Source organism: Antedon bifida, chromosome 5, assembly GCF_963402885.1.
Source record: "Antedon bifida chromosome 5, ecAntBifi1.1, whole genome shotgun sequence".
In the NCBI taxonomy this organism is placed as follows: Eukaryota; Metazoa; Echinodermata; class Crinoidea; order Comatulida; family Antedonidae; genus Antedon; species Antedon bifida.
This window is the reverse complement of record NC_136230.1, coordinates 16,717,513-16,734,986: the sequence shown is the minus strand read 5'-3', so window position 1 is coordinate 16,734,986 and position 17,474 is coordinate 16,717,513. Positions and strand designations below refer to the sequence as shown.

Below are 17,474 nucleotides of genomic sequence, written 5' to 3'. Positions count from 1 at the left end.
GAAATGCAAGTAAATTAATAATACAGTAATAGTTTGTATTATTAATGGCTTTATTAACAATAGAAAACACTAAATATGGTACTAAATACAGGCCAAGCATTGGCCTGCGAAATCTTAGACCTAAATTAGGTAGACCTATTCTTTTTTTGTCAATTTAATCCTGATAGGATGTGGTGGGAGGGATCAGTGGTTGGGCGCGATTATATTTAGGTATACTAAGCATGCGCTAAATTCATTTTTGAGGAGATATCCTCTGATCGTTAAAAGCAGACTATCAATTACTGTACATCATTTATTATTACAATGTTTAAACCTGGTGCTGTTCTATTAATTATACATGTGGAGTGGGGCGGTGAGGGAGGTATCAAGCGACCGTAGAATTAAAGTGCAATGGATAGACTATGGGTCAACTTGTTGGGTAATTGAGGACAATGTCCGAGAACCAGAGCTCCGGCGTTTAGACAAAGTGACGGAAGCATATCAGCAAATGCAACGTGCGGATGCATTTAAAAAGAAGTTCCCAAATGGACAGTTTTCTCCTTCAATGGAAGTTGAAATTAATGACCCGTTATTGTGTGTGGTAAGAAAACCGTAATTAAATCATAAATTATACACGTATATAAATTGAAAATGCAGTAGGTTTCATTAGATCCAAAGGTGTCTGGTGGATTACTACTTTACCACAGAAGAGCGGGCACGTTTTAACACGTCAGGTAAACTAGGAGCAGAGCAGTTGGATCCGATAAGTATGGAGAAAGTAAAGGAATACACATTTAGAATTTCACCAAAATTCCCCATGGATTGCAAGGTCAAACATGGAAAAGATGCCTACAATCAGTTGATGCGCTAAGGCGACATAACAAAAGAAAGAGCAATAATAATGTGAACAAATAAAATTTGTAGGTGTAGCTAGGTATACTTGTAGGTCATGATTGAAAATTTTAAAAATTAATTACATCTTTAAAAAAATTTTGAATTGAAAAAATGTACTTATTTTGATTCAATTTATGGAAGGATATTATTCATGGGTTCTTTTCTTGTGTATTGAATGGTTAGATATTTCCAAATGCACTTTTAACATTTATTTCAACATTAGATGGCGATTTTGTTACCATTATAAGAAGATGAAATTCATCTTTCAATCATGGTAAGTATTTCTAAACAATTTTCCATCAGCTTGAATATAACGAACAGCATGCACTGTGATTTCCCAACCCTCACCATGTCTTTGCCCCAACCTCTTCATAAATGTATGGAGATATTCCTTATGTTATATTAGGTATCCCAATGAAAGCATACAGAGGGGTATCAAAGTGAAAAAGTGATGTGACTTTAATGGTTAAATAATCAACTTGTTTGCACATAACAACCTCAGACTAAGTGGTAATATCATTTTGAAATAATGTATAGACATACATCCGATTTAACAAAAACAGAAGGTTGAGTGTGGCAGGACGAGAATATCTGGAAGAGGAAATCAGGGTTGATGAGCAGGTGGTTGATAGTGGTAGTAGTAGTACTACAGTTAGTAATCCAATGGGGAAAAAAGAAAAGGTGCATGTTCTGAAAGCAAAAATTTATAAATGACTCAAGAAAAGGAGGAAATGATTAGTAAACTAGAAACAGTAGTAGAGAAAAGGAAATAAAATGTGACAAAATAATATTGAGGTGTTTCCCAAGACTCATCTTACTGAGTTTATTATCGAAAAAACATCCATGCCTTTAAGAATAATAATACAACACTAAAATCACAAATCATTTAAGTCAATGTCCGAAAATTGGAAAACAAAGCTGAAGGAGACAAACCCAAAAAAGTTTCAGCAAATCCAAGAAGAGGCAAAGCAATATTGTAGCAGTATAAAAGCAAAGGACCAGAAGATTTTAACACAAGATAAAACATATCAATTATTTAATTTACTGGAAAAAAATGTGACTAAAAATGCCAAAGACAGTTGCTGCATTCCATACAACTGTTTTTTAAATTTATAATATAGAAAAACATTTAATTATTTTAATTTCGCATTGTTCGTTTTACTTTTGGTTTAGCATCTATATTATGCAATTCAGTACTTTCCAATTGATTAAATTAAATTAAAGATGATGGAAAAAATTCTATGCCAGATTTCAAAAGCATTAGGCTTTCGACTCTTTAATTTTCAGATAAGTGGAGGTATATCTGTGGCCAAAAAAAGTCTTTGTTGGTAGCAAAGTGGGGGAAAAAAGTCTTCAAAAATAAATCAGTGGAAGGGAAGGAGTGCCCACGTTTAAAAAAAGAAGGGAGAGAGGCAAAACCAGCCCTCACACCAGCCTAAGTAAATATATTGCAATTATAGGTAAGAACTAGCATCTTGTTGTCTCGTTGCTGAATTTATATTTTTCGGGGAAGACCTGGTGGTATGACGGCTCTTACCCATTTTTCCCATTATCGACTCTATCGCACTAGAAGTGGGTGCATCACATAAGCAAAACGAAAATATCAATTGACGAGCGATGCATACCGGTATATATAGCAGGCCAGTTAATTATCAACATTGACTTATTTTTCACATTTTTAACCATTTATAGTCGAAATAATTTATCACAATAGGCCCATATTGGATTTGTTTGTATATAAAATGCAATTGGGCGATTCTCTCAATTATGAGCCTGAAAGTAGGTATCCCAATGAACTCGCGATGCGTTGTGACAGTCTTGAAAAATTCACAAAATTCTATAAAGTGATATGACTTTGATGTTAAAATTACTACACTGATTTTGATTGTATTTTAATAATATTTTAATATTTTAAATATATTGAAAGAGTGTGTTTTACTGTTTACTACATGTGTTAATTATTAAAATTGATCAAGTATTTCATTTCAAAATTAGTCTAAAAGGCAAACCAGCAAATTTTCGCGCGATAAAAAAATCTTTGGAAAACCCCTAGCCTGTTTTCAAAACACGATCGCTTAATGGCCGTCAGAGCTAGCGGAGTGATTTTGACCCATTGCGCATCATAACAAAAATTGAATTCGGTAATAATTGAAGCGAAATCATTTTTTTATTCGATAAAACATCATTTATTAATGTATTTCATATGGCCGTTTAGCGCTCTACATTTTTAAACTGTTGTATTGAGTGGAATTTTCCTTATTTTTCCTTATTCTTGATTTGTCAAGGGAATGAAAAAATCAAATAGTCGATAAGCGCACATGTGAAGTGGCCTAAAAATAATTTAATTCATAGTAATAATAGTATCAACCCTCGATAATAACGGAAGGTTCCTTTTGAATGACGTCACCATATTAAATCATCAGTTTAAAATTGTATCGACAGAGCGAAAATATTATTATAAAATGGCAGATTTAAAAGAAGTTCGAGAAGAAATTGGTAAATCAATTTATTTTAAATTAAATGTATTAGATATGAGTATGTTGTTATGAATTCCCAGATTGTTCACAGTGTAAAATAGATACTTGAAATCTAGGCCAACAGCCTGCATTGCTATGTCGCCTTGTTCTTCGCTTCTTGTCGCGTAGTGTTGGTTGTTTGACAAATAATAAAATATAAAAATATGTAATTTAATCGAATGATATAATGTATAACACATTACTAGTCATAATAATTATTGTTTTATACAGATAACAAAGATTTAAAGTCACTAGCATAGGATATGAAGAAAGGGAAAGAAAGGCAAAATTAAGGAGGGGGGAGGGGAAGGATAACAAATCAATTTTTAATTAGCATTTTTTTGGTAAAAGAAGACGGAGGATATTCTTGGGAGAAGGTTTTACTGATTGCTTTAGTTGGTAAATCAAAATTATAAATTTTACAATTATTTTTTAACAATTAAATATCTTTATTTAAAAAATGTTGATATTATAATTTATCAATTTATTATTTAATTGTCTTAACATGTGGCAATTTTTTGTTTTTATACTTTTTAGGTTGAAAAGGTGATAAAATATAAAGAGCCACTTTATCAGAATAAATGGCGAATGCTAATCAACAATGCAGTAATTAATTTGCCTTTGACAAAATCGGATAGAAGACATTATTATTTAATTGAGCATGATCTTTTTTGGGTATGTTAGGTAGTTTAAGTAAGATTGTTTTAATAATTAGTTGTACTAATTGATTATCACTACAAGGTAAGTATTTTAATAATTGTTAACAAAACAATAACTAGAGTTGTAACTTTATAAATTGAAATGAAGAGATGTATTTTTAAAATTCTAACTCAAGTTATCTTTTTGTTGTTTTATAATTTGTTGATAAAAGTTATCCTGTTTCAATAATATTGCAGAGTACATATTAAAATAATTTTAAACCTGTTAGCAAACAAACAATAATACAGCAATGTTTATTTCTTCAACAATTAAACTCAACAATTTCACTTTCATGTGATATTTTTTAGTTTAATTGGAATTAATCAACATTCGCTGGCTTTTTTTTCAATTTGGCTATAACAAAATAACACAATTATATTATGGTGATGATGACATCCTTTAAATTGAGTTGAAAAAATGCTATTGAAAATTATAGACAAATTTCTAGACCTGATGGTTTCTTATATTGTTTGTTTGTTAAAGGTGATAGATGCAATGCTGTAGGCATCAACCGGTCCACATTCAAACAGCCACCAGGAGTACCATTACCTTCTTTTAATAGAGGAATTTTGTGTGAACTCTATACAGGGAATGACCTGTTTACTCAAGTAAATATTCTATGGCCAGAGGAGTTCACAGCAGGTATTATAGACAAAGAAGCAAAACACACAAAGATGATTTACGCAAGACTAAGAATAAGAACAGGAGGTGGAGCCAGGCTGGCAGGGAGTTTCTAGAAGAGGAAATATGTAGTAATGAGCAGACTGAAAAGGTTGAACTGAAAGCACGTTGAGGCACAAGGACTAAAAGAAAAATTAGTGAACATGAATCAAGAAATGGAAAAGATGAGGGAGAAGTTAGAAGTTGTGAAAGGGTTATACCAAAAGGAAAGGAAATGTGAAGAGATAGAGAGCAAGGTGGACATACTACAATTGAAAAGAAAAAAACTTGAAGAAGAAAGAAAGATTAGTATAAACCAATTGGAAGAAAAGAAGAAAGAGTTAAAAGGATTCAGAAGTAGAAAAGCGTGGAAATCATTAGATAGGAAACAAAGAAATCTTGTAATATTAGAAAAAAAGATAGTTAAAAAAGGAATGTGAGAGTTGGAACCTACATGGGGATGGGACTTCCAGAGGAGGGAAAAAATTCTTGGGAAAACAAGTTAATTTTAATAATGGAAAAATATTATCAGGTGGGTTCTCACCAACTGCCAGTGATGATTAGAGTGTGTCGTGCAGTTCTTGGATGATTTGACATATTTGGAGGATGAGAGTGAGAGAGAGAATTTGAAGAGAGAGATGCTGAGCGACGATGAATGACAGAGCGAGTGTGAATAAGAAATTTGCAAGGTTTCAATCTGCTACTTCAAGATTGATTAGGACTGGTTGTGATATTTTAGGGCCACGTGGGGATCAAAAGAATGGGGCAAGACAAGAGTGGAGGGTTATTGTTTTTAAAAGGGTATTAAATCTTTAGTTTATTCATTTAGAATGAATCGATTTAATAATTTTTTTGAAGGTGCTGGTACTATTTATTTTCATCATCATGATATCATTGATTTTATTACTAATTTTAAAGATAATTTGAATTTTAAAGTAGAAAGTTTTTTGCATGAATGTTTAAGTTGTGAAATTATGTCATTAATTAGAGCATTAGGATTAATTTATTTTTCAGTTACTGGTCCATTTTGGTTACTTTTACGTAGTGATACACAATATGTTGATTTCTTTAAGTACCGTATGTTCAAGCTATGTTAAATTCAGCAGCAGTTTATTATTAAGTACGCCACATTTTTCATGCTTTTAAGTTGAATGAAGAAAATGAAGTTTGGATGAAAGTGAGAGAAAGTGACAGGACTGATGAGATGACAGAGAATGTTTGCGAGAGTTGATGAAAGGGTTTGTTGAGGTGACAGAGAGACAGTTGAATGATTTTGTTGAGGGAGGGTGTTTTAGTGAGGAGCCAAGTGAAGAATAGCGTAAGAAGATGACGGGTGCTCAATTAACTAATCTTGTGAGCGAGTTTGGTGATTTAGATTTTAGTTTGTTTTAACGCATAAATGCTTCCCTTTATTTTCATTGAAGCATTCAAATGATTAAAAGAAACAAAACAATTTCAGAATGGCTAATTAAAAAATCAAAAAGTGAGCAAGAAAAATTACTTGAGTTCTCTTGTCAAAAAGTAGAAAGTGTTAAAAATGACAGAAGATGAAGTACTAACTAGAGTAAAAGCAAAACTAGAGGAGGCAAATAAAATCAAGGTTTAGAAAGAATTAAAAAAACAACAAACCGAAAAAGGATAGGGGAACATGGGGGACCATGCTGCACCACTGATGACATTAAACAGGTATTAAAGGGAAGGGGTAAAATGGAAAAATGTGCCATTCTAAAAGATGAATTAAGATATTTAAAAACATTAGGTGTAAAAGAAATCACATTTTCAAATAAATCATTGAATGAACTGGAAGAAATCTTGAAAACCGTTATTGATAGCTGTTCTGGGTTAAAGCAGACTCTTGCAACGTTTTTAGAAAGCGAAAAAAAATCTTTAAATTGGCTTGGGAGGGTAAAGGGTGGCGGCATAATTCACCCAAATTCATCCAAACTACTTAATATTGATTACAATTTAAATTAAGCAGAATTCATCAAAAAAAATCTTGAAATTTCTGTGTTACAGTGACATAAGTTTGCCTTTTTTGGGAGGTCAAAAAGGTCAATTTTCGGAAAATTACAGATTTTACAGCGAAAACCTCCAAAAACCTACACCTCCTCCAAACTAATTGAAAATTGATTATATCACGACTAGAACTAATAAAGAATATAATTAAAAAGAAACAATTTAGCTGTATTAGCTTTTTTAGGGCGAAAAATGTATTTTCTAGATAAATTAAGATATATCACAGTACAAATTGTACACAGATAGTGTCAACCTAAAAAAAACCTTGTGCAAACATTCTCAAAACTACTTTTTATTGACTATATCTCAACTTGGACTATACAGACATAATAAAAGACAATTTATGACAAAAAATGTATCAAAATTTGGCTTGTATTAGATGTATGTAATTTACAAGCGGTCACACACGTGAAGGGCATGTCACACACGTTTTTTTCGAAATATAACATCAAACAAATCCTCAAAGTTTAATAATTATACAAGATATAATGGATTTAAATTGATTGGTAAAAAGAAAGTTAATTTCAAAAAACTGAAATTGCTTTAAACGTGATGCACCTAAAACTTAAAGAAGATGTTACAGCGAGTTTGTTGTTAAAAGCTTTTTGCTCATTTTTAAATAAAATTTAAAAAATTAATCAAATTTCTTCGGTTCCTTTTTCATTAAATACTTTTATAAACTTTATAGATCATAGTTTTTAGCCAATATATTCTATTTTATATACTATTATTAACTATTATTAACTAAATATACTGTGTACTGCCAACCAGTATGGATCATACAAAAACAAACTTAACTATCTATGGATACTATGGAATTGGTGGTTCCATGTTGCCTTGGTTGGAATCATTTTTAACTGGACGTAAGCAACAAGTTGTTTTTAATGGAAAGATGTCCGGCAAGAGTTGCGTAAGATCAAGGGTTCCTCAGGGGTCTGTGCTTGGACCCCTGTTATTTAATATATATGTTAATGATCTACATATGCACCTACGTGCAAAACCATATCAATATGCAGACGACACTTGCATTGCTAAATGTATAATGACGGAGGAAGATAGTTTATCTCTGCAACAGGACATTGACACGATCTCCTGGTGGTCAGCACTTAATTCACTTTCTCTTAACCCTAATAAATGTCAAGTGCTGTCATTTTCCAGAAAACGAGATCCCGTTGTTCCATCTTACATTCTAAATGGACATGAACTCATGAACGTTAATGACATTACGTTACTTGGTAATATCCCAGTCATGAAATGCAATAGGATGTTAGGTTTTATACGGTCAATTGCCACAGGTTGTTCTACATCTGTTTTACTTTATAAACTTTATAAATGTCTTGTTCTTCCCCATATTCAATATTGCTCCCCTGTTTTGGTATCCTTATTCTCATTCTTAAATGGCTTGTTGAATACAACATCGAGGGGCTGTACTCTGCTGGTTCCACTCTAGGACCAGCTTACGATCAATACTAAATTCTTTTGCAGTCTTTGCGACACAATTGCCATTAATGCTATGCCACTGCAAAACATTAAGCTTATAGTCTCGAGTATACACTTTCCTCATCTTTACCATTTTACAAAAGCAAAGAAAAATAGCAAATACACACACAATGTGTTGTTTACTGTCACGTTTGACAAAATATGCAGTGCAGGCACGTCACTATGCGCTGTGCGTACTGCGTATCGTCTAGGCCCAGACATTTTTTACTGGGGTGTTATACTTTTGCTTTATAGCTGGTGCATAATATAAAAACAAATAATACAGTAAACGAAAATGGCTACACCAAGTCCTATCCACAAAGTGGCAATTGTTTCATCTAGAATTAAAGGACACCATGTTTTTCAGTACAATTACGAAATAAACGAAGAAATGATATGTAAACTGGAACCTGAAAACAAGAAAAGTCTAGCCAGAAATGCAATCAAGGTATGTTCGTGGAATGGTGCAGATGTTGGACATGTTCCTGAATGTTTGGCTCAGATAATAGCTCCGTTGATGAAAGATAGGACAGTAGTGCAGCTTAATAAAGCCAAGATAACTGGAATGGAACGAACAGCCCCAGAAGGAAAATGGGTACTTGGTGGAGGTGTGGAAATTCCCTGCCGATTTTACATATTTGCCAATGAAGCAGACAAGAAAAAGATACAAGATGCGATCAAAGCACCATTTGGACGACAATAAACTGTAAAATAAATGTATGATAAACACGATCATACATATTAATTATTATCATCAGTCTGCATCACAAGTATCTGGCATTAAATTATCCTACTACAGTAACTCTTAATCACGTGTTTGTATTGTTTATTTCTGTTCCTTTGACGTTCAGTTAATAAACCTACATTCTTAATACAGTATAGTAGTCTATCTCGAAAAGAAGCCTATACTATCTCGAAAAGAAGCCCATACTATCTTATAAAGAAGCCCAGGGGGCTTCATTTCGAGATGGGATTCTTTTCGAGAGTACTTTTGCAAACTGTATAGGGGGGGCTTCTTTTCGAGATGGGCTTCTTTTCGAAGTTTAAGCCCATGGGCTTCTTTTCAAGGTTTTACGGTATTATTGGTGTAGGTAGAAAAAACATTTTGAGGTCATAAGAGGCTCAATTACAAAAATAAGGTTGAAAATGAATATCTATGTGCACAGCGTACAGAAGTACTTGCGGCAAAGTGATTGATTGATTTTGGAACGAAAGTCCCATAACTACTTCTTATTAATAACAATTATGTAATATTTTAAATTGATAATGCATGCTTTGATGACTAAAAAGTGTCGCGGATATATTTGTTGATATACTGAAAAGGGTATTAACCATATTAAAATAATAAAGGCAATTTATTACAAATGAAATGATGAAAGAGTCTCTAAAATTTAATAACGTTGGCGGCGCAATTTGTGTAAAAAACACAGAAAGCCATATACTGTATAAAAAGAGGGGTGAATCTGTGTGTTTTTTGTATTGATTCGTGCTTTGATGTATCCTAACTTGCATGTAGGCCCTATTTTTTTTTTTTTTTTATTATTATAAAATATACATAGGCCCTATATTTATGTTACCAAATCAATACCATTATTAAATTAATTACTAAGATAAAAATGGAATCTAAGCGTTATTTCATAGACAACAAAATCTAAAAATAATGCATGAACTACAGGAAAACGCTATACAAAATAGACGTGCGCGCCCTCAGCGTGCGAATTCTTTGCCACAAAAATGGCTTCTAATCTTTAAAGTCGTAACTCTTTATATATATATGGCTCTGGCACTACCAACCACGCAGTGCCACCTACCGTCGCGACACATTGTGACGTCGGCACCGCAGAACTCTATAGGCCTATTCACATTTTTTAATGAAATGGAAATAAAAAATACTTGATCTTATATATAGTATAGACAAATAAATATTCACTCAATAGATTTTAATAATTTTCATAATTTTATTTTCAGAATCAGAGAGAAAAAGTGTTTACCAATCTTGTATGTCCTCCCGCAATGCAAATATAGGGAAGTTAACTGGCAAAGCAAAACTGTAGAGGACGTCGAAATCACTAGCGCGTAAAATCAAAACATTACCGCGACGATCGTTTCACGATCAACCAGAAGTTCGAAAGTCAATTTATTATCAGTTAAAAGTACGTAAATTTGCACATTAAAGTGTGTTTTACGACCATAAATTCTGACAATTATATTTATTCTTTTCATGTTTGTAAGGTAAAGTAATTATAACTTTTTAGAGAGTTATTAGATTTTAACACATTTCTAATGGCAATCTCATTATCCACTAATTAACATATTCATATAACAAAAGTAAATAAACTTAAAACATAAAATATAATTAATTTGAAGTTTTCCAGACCAAGCAGGTTAGGTTAACTTTTTCATATATATACCCTGAACAATAGTGCAATTATTTTAGCGAGTAAACAATTGATTTTCCTCGCTATAATTGGACTTAAATATGTGCCATTTTCTGGTTTTCAATATAGGATGTGCTTGCACATATATGTTTTACTGTGTTATTTAGACTTAGTATAATACTGTACTTGGTCTATAAGTAACACAATATTATTTTGCGATAGTAGTATGCACGTATAGGCTCATTTGATATTAAGATTGTATTGATTTGGTTACTATATTGAGTTAAAATGGATTAGATTTATAACTTAAACAAAAATGTTTTATTTCTTTCACTCAGCATGGACAAACACCTTAAGAATATACAATCTTTGTGTAAGATTTGTGGCTAGCGGCTTAAACTTTACAAAGGAAATCGTGCCCCAAATTAAAAGATGTTAAAAAAAACCGAGACCTTATTGTAAAAGAGATGAAATTTGATGTTGAAAATGATGAAGTCGAAGTTCATCCACAAAATCTATGTCATCTGTGTTACATAAAACTCAGGTCGGCCACTAGAACGCGTCAAATCCAACTACATTCAATTGGCAGCCTCATCCTTGTGTCGGAGAGTGTGCAACATGTAAATCATGTACAATCCAAGGAGGCAGACCAGTAAAAAGGAAATGCAACAAATTATTAACCAAAAAATACATGATCATTTCAATTCACTGGCTAATCATACACACCATCAGTGCCAAATTCATTTGATATTATTGGTTGTTTCAATGCATTTCAATGTAGTAATTGTCATAATGTCTGTACCAGTCTAGTTGCTTTTCCATGTAATCATGTATCATGCAAAGAGATTATGTGCCGTCCTCACCCACCCATGCTTCATATAAGTTATTTAATAAGAGAGTTTAATCCTATAACTTATGCTTTATTATTATTATACTCTGTAGCCATCTCTATTTCAATACTGATATACGCATGCGCACGAGAGACGAGATTTGGGTAAAGATAGGTGGTGATAAGGGAGGGGGGAATTTTAAATTGATGATTCAGATTTGCAACACCCATCACCCAAATTCACTCAGCAATACACTGACTATTCTAGTATTTGACGGAACAGACAATTTGTACAATTTAACAACCAGTTTGATTCGCATGAAACCTCAAATCGATGGACTACACAATGCAAGATGGACGTGAGTACATAATTTAGATTCAAATGTTGATGTAATTACATTATTTATGAAAATATATATATCAGAAGTATTGGCCCATTAAATTGTATTAAATGCTTTATTTTTCAGTGACAAGGAAATAAGAGTATTTGCGTTTGGAGATTACGAGTATCTCACGAGAATGGATTAACTGGAGCTAATGGTAAGAAATCTTTTTTAAACAGGTACAGTCAAAATAATTGCAGAATTTCACCAATCAGTATAATATAATTTTTAATGACTTACTTTTAGGTCGCCACTACTGCTTGTATTGCCATAAATCAAAGACATCAGATGGTTTTACCTCATACACTTGAAACCCTTAAAAGAGACCTCAAATCATTCCAAGATGATGGTAGCCATTTGAACCGAGCACAATTGTATAACAATGTTGTGGCTGATATAATACTTCACATTCCAATCAATCATGTAAGTTATGTCTGAAAAAAACAAACCTTTTTCATTTTAAAATAAAATAACTGAATCATAATTAATGTACTTTGTGGTTATTTCTTTAGGTTTGTCCTCCCTTGGACTACACATAAGCCAAGCTGGATAAAGATTATGGTCCTATTTGTGGATGTTTGGATGCAACTTTAAAATCTTTTTGTGTTGCATGACAGGCATACATTACCACGGGCAGTCATTTGTAGGCAATCACGTGCACAAGTGTTGTAAAGTAGGTACCAACAAAAAAAATAAAAAATTGAAAATATACATAAAATAATTTATTGCATTTTTATTCAAATTCAGCCAGAAAACATCAATAAATTAACCAACATCAGGCCCGTAGCCAGGGGGGGTTTTTATGGTTCGGGCGAACCCCCCCTTTACAGCGAACCCCCCTTAACCGACTGCGAACCCCCATCCCCGACATGCCCAATACCTCACCCTGATCTCTGAATCCTCCAAATACGTGCCCCACACAGTACAAAAGGTTATTCGTAAATTTAAAAATTCGTAAACTCGTTCTTGAATAACTCGAAACATTCTTCGCTGTATGAGCGTACGTCGAGCAATACGTGTCTGTAAATTTCCAAGAGTTGCAAATAAATTGCCGATCCTGGTTCAGACCTATGGAGTTGTACGCCGCGTACAATACGAAAGCAAACGCCGCAGGTCTGAACCTTGAAATCCCTGGATGTAACATAATATTGACGCGTGTATCGTACTGATACAGTGAGCTGGTGCACGAACGATTCGTACAAAGGACACCGCCAGACAAACGCGTACCTATTGTTTAGATCACGGCAGTCAGCAGCATGCATAAAGTAGGCCTATTCCGTAAATCTTCTAATTGTAACCCTGGGTTATTATTCTTTAATTGTTTTTTAAGGGTGGTTAACTATTAGAAGGGGGATTACTATTAGAGTAGTGGGTTATTATTACTCATCTTAAATTAGGCACCTGAATATAGTAACCCACCTCAACTATTCCGGTCAGCAAATCATAGCAAAATAATAAAACAGTACGAATAAACAAATTTGTTTGAACTCTAACTTTATTTTATAAACTCAAAAACACTCAATCCTCCCCACTCCCGAGATCAACATGCATTATCTCCTTATTTTCAAAATACGGCTGCATCATAAACGACCAGTCTTCAATACATAATGTAATTTTGTCAATAGTTTTTGTGACTCTAATATTAACCCCATGTGGGTTACTATTAGAGTAGTGGATTATTATAATAGATTGACTTATAAGGTGGGTTACTATTAGAAGGAGGGTTACTATTAGAGTGTGGGTTACTATTAGAAGATTTACGGTATAGCCTTCCAACGGACATACAAAATATGTGGCTATGAAGTATAGTACGTGTATTATCATCATAGAGGATTATAGTGAATATTAATATATTACACTAGTAATATATTAATATATTACGCTATAATATCTATGGTATCATGTACTGTAGTTTACATTATAACATCTGTATCAATGTCATCTATTTACATTGATTAATATTTAATTTCCTCAACAAATTGCTGTAAATAAATATAGGTAGAGCTATAATAAGCATTGAATTTGCCTTCTCACACAAAGTTCATATTGAACTTGAATGCAAAACAAAATACCGAGTGAATGATCATAACAATCGGCGATTAAATAGTCCATGTGTGTGAGGAGGAGAAAAAAAGTATGAATACGATCGTTTTGCTCATTGGTAGCATGGTGCATGAGAGTGTCTTTTCCGACCAATTAGAGGTGCCATTTATCATGAATGTTATGTGCGAGAGTACCATTTCCGGCCATCTAGGGGTGTCATTTAACAATGAGAGAGGGGGGTTGGTTCAGTGTTCCAAATACTTAGTGTCCGAACCCCCCCTTGACAGATCCTGGCTACGGCCCTGAACATGGTGATTGAAAAGACGGAAGAGCATTGCCCTCTGCTAATACTATCTGCACAATTAGTTGCTCTGAAATATGTAATCACTGTACAGTACATTTATTTTAAAGGTGGCTAATGCAATATAATATTAATTGGTTTACTTATATGTATACAGATGAAGATGAACAAGACAGTCTACATGACAATGAGACATACAGTGTACAAGATGATGATGGAACAGACAGCACAGATGAGAACAGAGAAATAAACAAGGACTCAGTCTTTATATCTTCTGGTGTAGTAGGTATGTTGCTCATTTTTGCAATCTATGAAATACAGCTGCTTTTCCTCTGGGAAGTCCATGTAGTGTCCTATTAAATGAAACCACAATATGTACTTTGTCAGGTACAATTTATAGCATCATCATCATCTGTTCACTTGGACATCATTTGTAGACTTTTTGTTTAATACACCCTCTTTGAACAGATTCCATACCGTATACGGTTGTTTATTTAAATTTGTTTTATTTAATCTTCCAGTTGGTGACTATGTTGCTGTGATATATAATGATGATTGGTGGCCAGGACAGGTACTTGAAGTTGGTGATATGTGCTGCATCAGCTTCCTGGAAAAGAAGTGGGAAAACAAATTTATATGGCCTAACAAAGTGGAGAAAGATTGGATTGCACAGAGCATTATATTTGCTAAGATTCCTTCTCCACCTATGCCAGTTACAAGTCGTTTCCTTGGGTTTGATTCAGCAAATGTCAGTTCCATCACATCTGGAGTGAACAACTACCTGAAAGCAAACAGAAAATAGGAGCGAGTGTCTTCCAGCAGCTGATTAAATAAATAACTGACAATGTTACATCACCAGTAATTAGTAATTCAATCCACTTTAGTAGTTTTCATCTATTTTTAATGGCTTTTGCCATGTTGATGTTAAATAATGCTGACGTAACATAAACATGGTGTCAATGTTACGTCCACAAACACTCATTTCAGTTAAATCATAAAATACAAAATATATAAAATACATTTTTTGTATTATAGAAAATGTCCATATGACTAATTTAATAATTACATATTTGTAGTTTATACTTACTGTTGATTATGTAACATAAACATGGTGTCAATGTTACATCCACACTCATTCACTTAGATCAACGAGTGTCCAAAGATAGGCACTTTGGAGCTTACCAAAAGCTTCAATAAATGATATACTGTTGTAAATATAGGAACTGCAACTCAATAATAGTTATATTTCAATATGTAACTTGTAGAAACCATCAAATGATAAACACTGCATTTTTTTCATGGAATGATCTGAACAAAAGGTAATTTTTTCATAAAATATTTATTAATTCATCTCAAGAAGTTGAATTAGAAATACTTTTTCGCCTTACCACATCAATCACAACGTAGGGAAATTTTAGCCAACTTTGAAAAGGCTTACTGGCGTGTCGAGAAGAAACTAAATAATGAGGATATGAAGGAGCTCACATCAGCAACTTTAAAGTCGATTGCTCTAAACTACATCGAACGCAAGGACCCATCTCCACCTAGGTCCCTGAAAAGAGCATTGGGACAATTGAAGAAAAGGGATGACATTGTCATTACTAAACCTGACAAAGGTTCCGGAGTCGTTATCATGGATAAACATCATTATGACCAACTTCTTAGACAATCGTCTATAAACAACACATCTAAGTTTATACCCGTAAGTAAGACACAACCTAAGTCTAGAGGTAGACCAATTAAGCATTTCCATCCTCTCTTAGAAAAGGAGAAGCAACTATCTAATATTGTTCGTAATATACTACCGAAGGAAGTAGCATCTACACTAACATCACAAGGCTCGAGGTTAGCCCATCTGTATGGTCTTCCCAAGACGCACAAAGAAAATCTATCTATTAGGCCAATACTCTCAGCCACTGGCACTTACAATTTTAAATTAGCACAATGGTTAGATGAGAAGCTAAAACCATTAGCCAGCAACAAATACTCTATACCAGACATTTTTGATTTTGCTAAAGAGTTACGTTCTACTGAAATTGGTTCAGATGATGTTCTGGTCTCTTACGACGTAGTTTCTCTATTCACCAATGTTCCACTTGATGAGACCATTAACATTCTTGTTCATAAGGCCTTTAAAGATGACTGGTTTAACTCTGAACACGGTTTATCTATCGATAAACAAGGTCTTAAGGACCTACTTACAATTGCGACCAAAAATCAACTTTTCCAATATGATGGTGATCTATATGAGCAGGTTGATGGCGTAGCCATGGGTTCACCGCTTGGACCACTGATGGCAAATGCTTAATAGGGCCTACAAATTGTCATCTACGCATGACATTTTCCTATCAGAGGTTGATAATGTAACAAAGATTTTTCAAAAGTTGAATTATCCTTTAGATCTTATTAGTAATATTGTTAAGGCTTTCAACCAATCCATTAATACTTGTGTGACTCCTAGTAATACTAATGAAGATATGCTAACTGATGAATCTCCCCAGCCTATTAGGATTGTACTACCGTACAAGGATCAAACTTGTTGTAACACGGTTACTAAACAACTTAAACAACTTAGTGCGAAAATTGAAAACGATATTTTACCAGTATTTACTAGTCGTAAGATAGGTGACACCTTAAAACCTAAAGAAATGAAACCCAGAATCATTAATTCACAATGCGTAGTGTACAAATTTCAATGTGGTTTGTGTGATACAAACTATGTCAGTTACACTTGCCGACACCTTTACAAACGCATTAATGAACATAACAAAAGTATTATAGGCGATCACCTAAAACAACATGGCATAACTGGTGATATCTCAGAATACTTTAGAGTCTTATCTAAATGTAACAATAAGTTTGATTGCCTAATTAAGGAGATGTTGTGGATCAAAGAGATAAAACCTACACTCAATAAACAATCGGATTCCATCAAAGCTAAATTGTTTATCTAACTCAGTAGGAGGAGCTAATTACTTAATTAGCCCTCAATTAGCATTTCCTGTCACCAACTTTGGTGCTTAGTGCACATAATTATTATTGTTTTGTATTCACTTGATCTTGAAAATGGTTCTATGATGGTACCGAAACGTCGATCTCTATTTTTGTCATTAAATTTTATATTGAAATTATATAGTAAACGTCTTTTTTTTACCCATAGAAATGTTGTCAAAATGTTTATTATTGGAAGAAGTTATCGTAAAATGATTGTTTTAAAGTAAATTTGAATTGATGAAATTTGAATTTTTATAAATTAAAGAATATTGGAAATTCAAATTTGGCGTCAATGTTATGTCC

General features: G+C 33.3%; 2 protein-coding genes across 2 annotated transcripts; both read left to right on the top strand.

Moving 5' to 3' along the window:
• The first annotated feature begins 14,324 nt into the window (after positions 1-14,324).
• LOC144843373 (uncharacterized) lies at positions 14,325-14,999 on the top strand. The gene is made up of 2 exons (XM_078700163.1): positions 14,325-14,463; positions 14,699-14,999. Exons 1-2 carry the CDS (start codon positions 14,325-14,327, stop codon positions 14,977-14,979), a joined length of 420 nt encoding a protein of 139 aa, XP_078556289.1. The 3' UTR covers positions 14,980-14,999.
• Positions 15,000-15,648: 649 nt separating this feature from the next.
• LOC144843372 (uncharacterized) lies at positions 15,649-16,485 on the top strand. Its single transcript, XM_078700162.1, has one exon. It carries the CDS (start codon positions 15,649-15,651, stop codon positions 16,483-16,485), a length of 837 nt encoding a protein of 278 aa, XP_078556288.1.
• Positions 16,486-17,474: the final 989 nt, after the last annotated feature.

Bases quoted from the DNA above. Each gene is read 5' to 3' on its own strand.
- LOC144843373 (XM_078700163.1), top strand. From the start codon at position 14,325: ATGTATACAGATGAAGATGAACAAGACAGTCTACATGACAATGAGACA. The intron at 14,464-14,698 runs GTATGTTGCTCA...TTAATCTTCCAG, and splicing joins TATATCTTCTGGTGTAGTAG to TTGGTGACTATGTTGCTGTG.
- LOC144843372 (XM_078700162.1), top strand. From the start codon at position 15,649: ATGAAGGAGCTCACATCAGCAACTTTAAAGTCGATTGCTCTAAACTAC.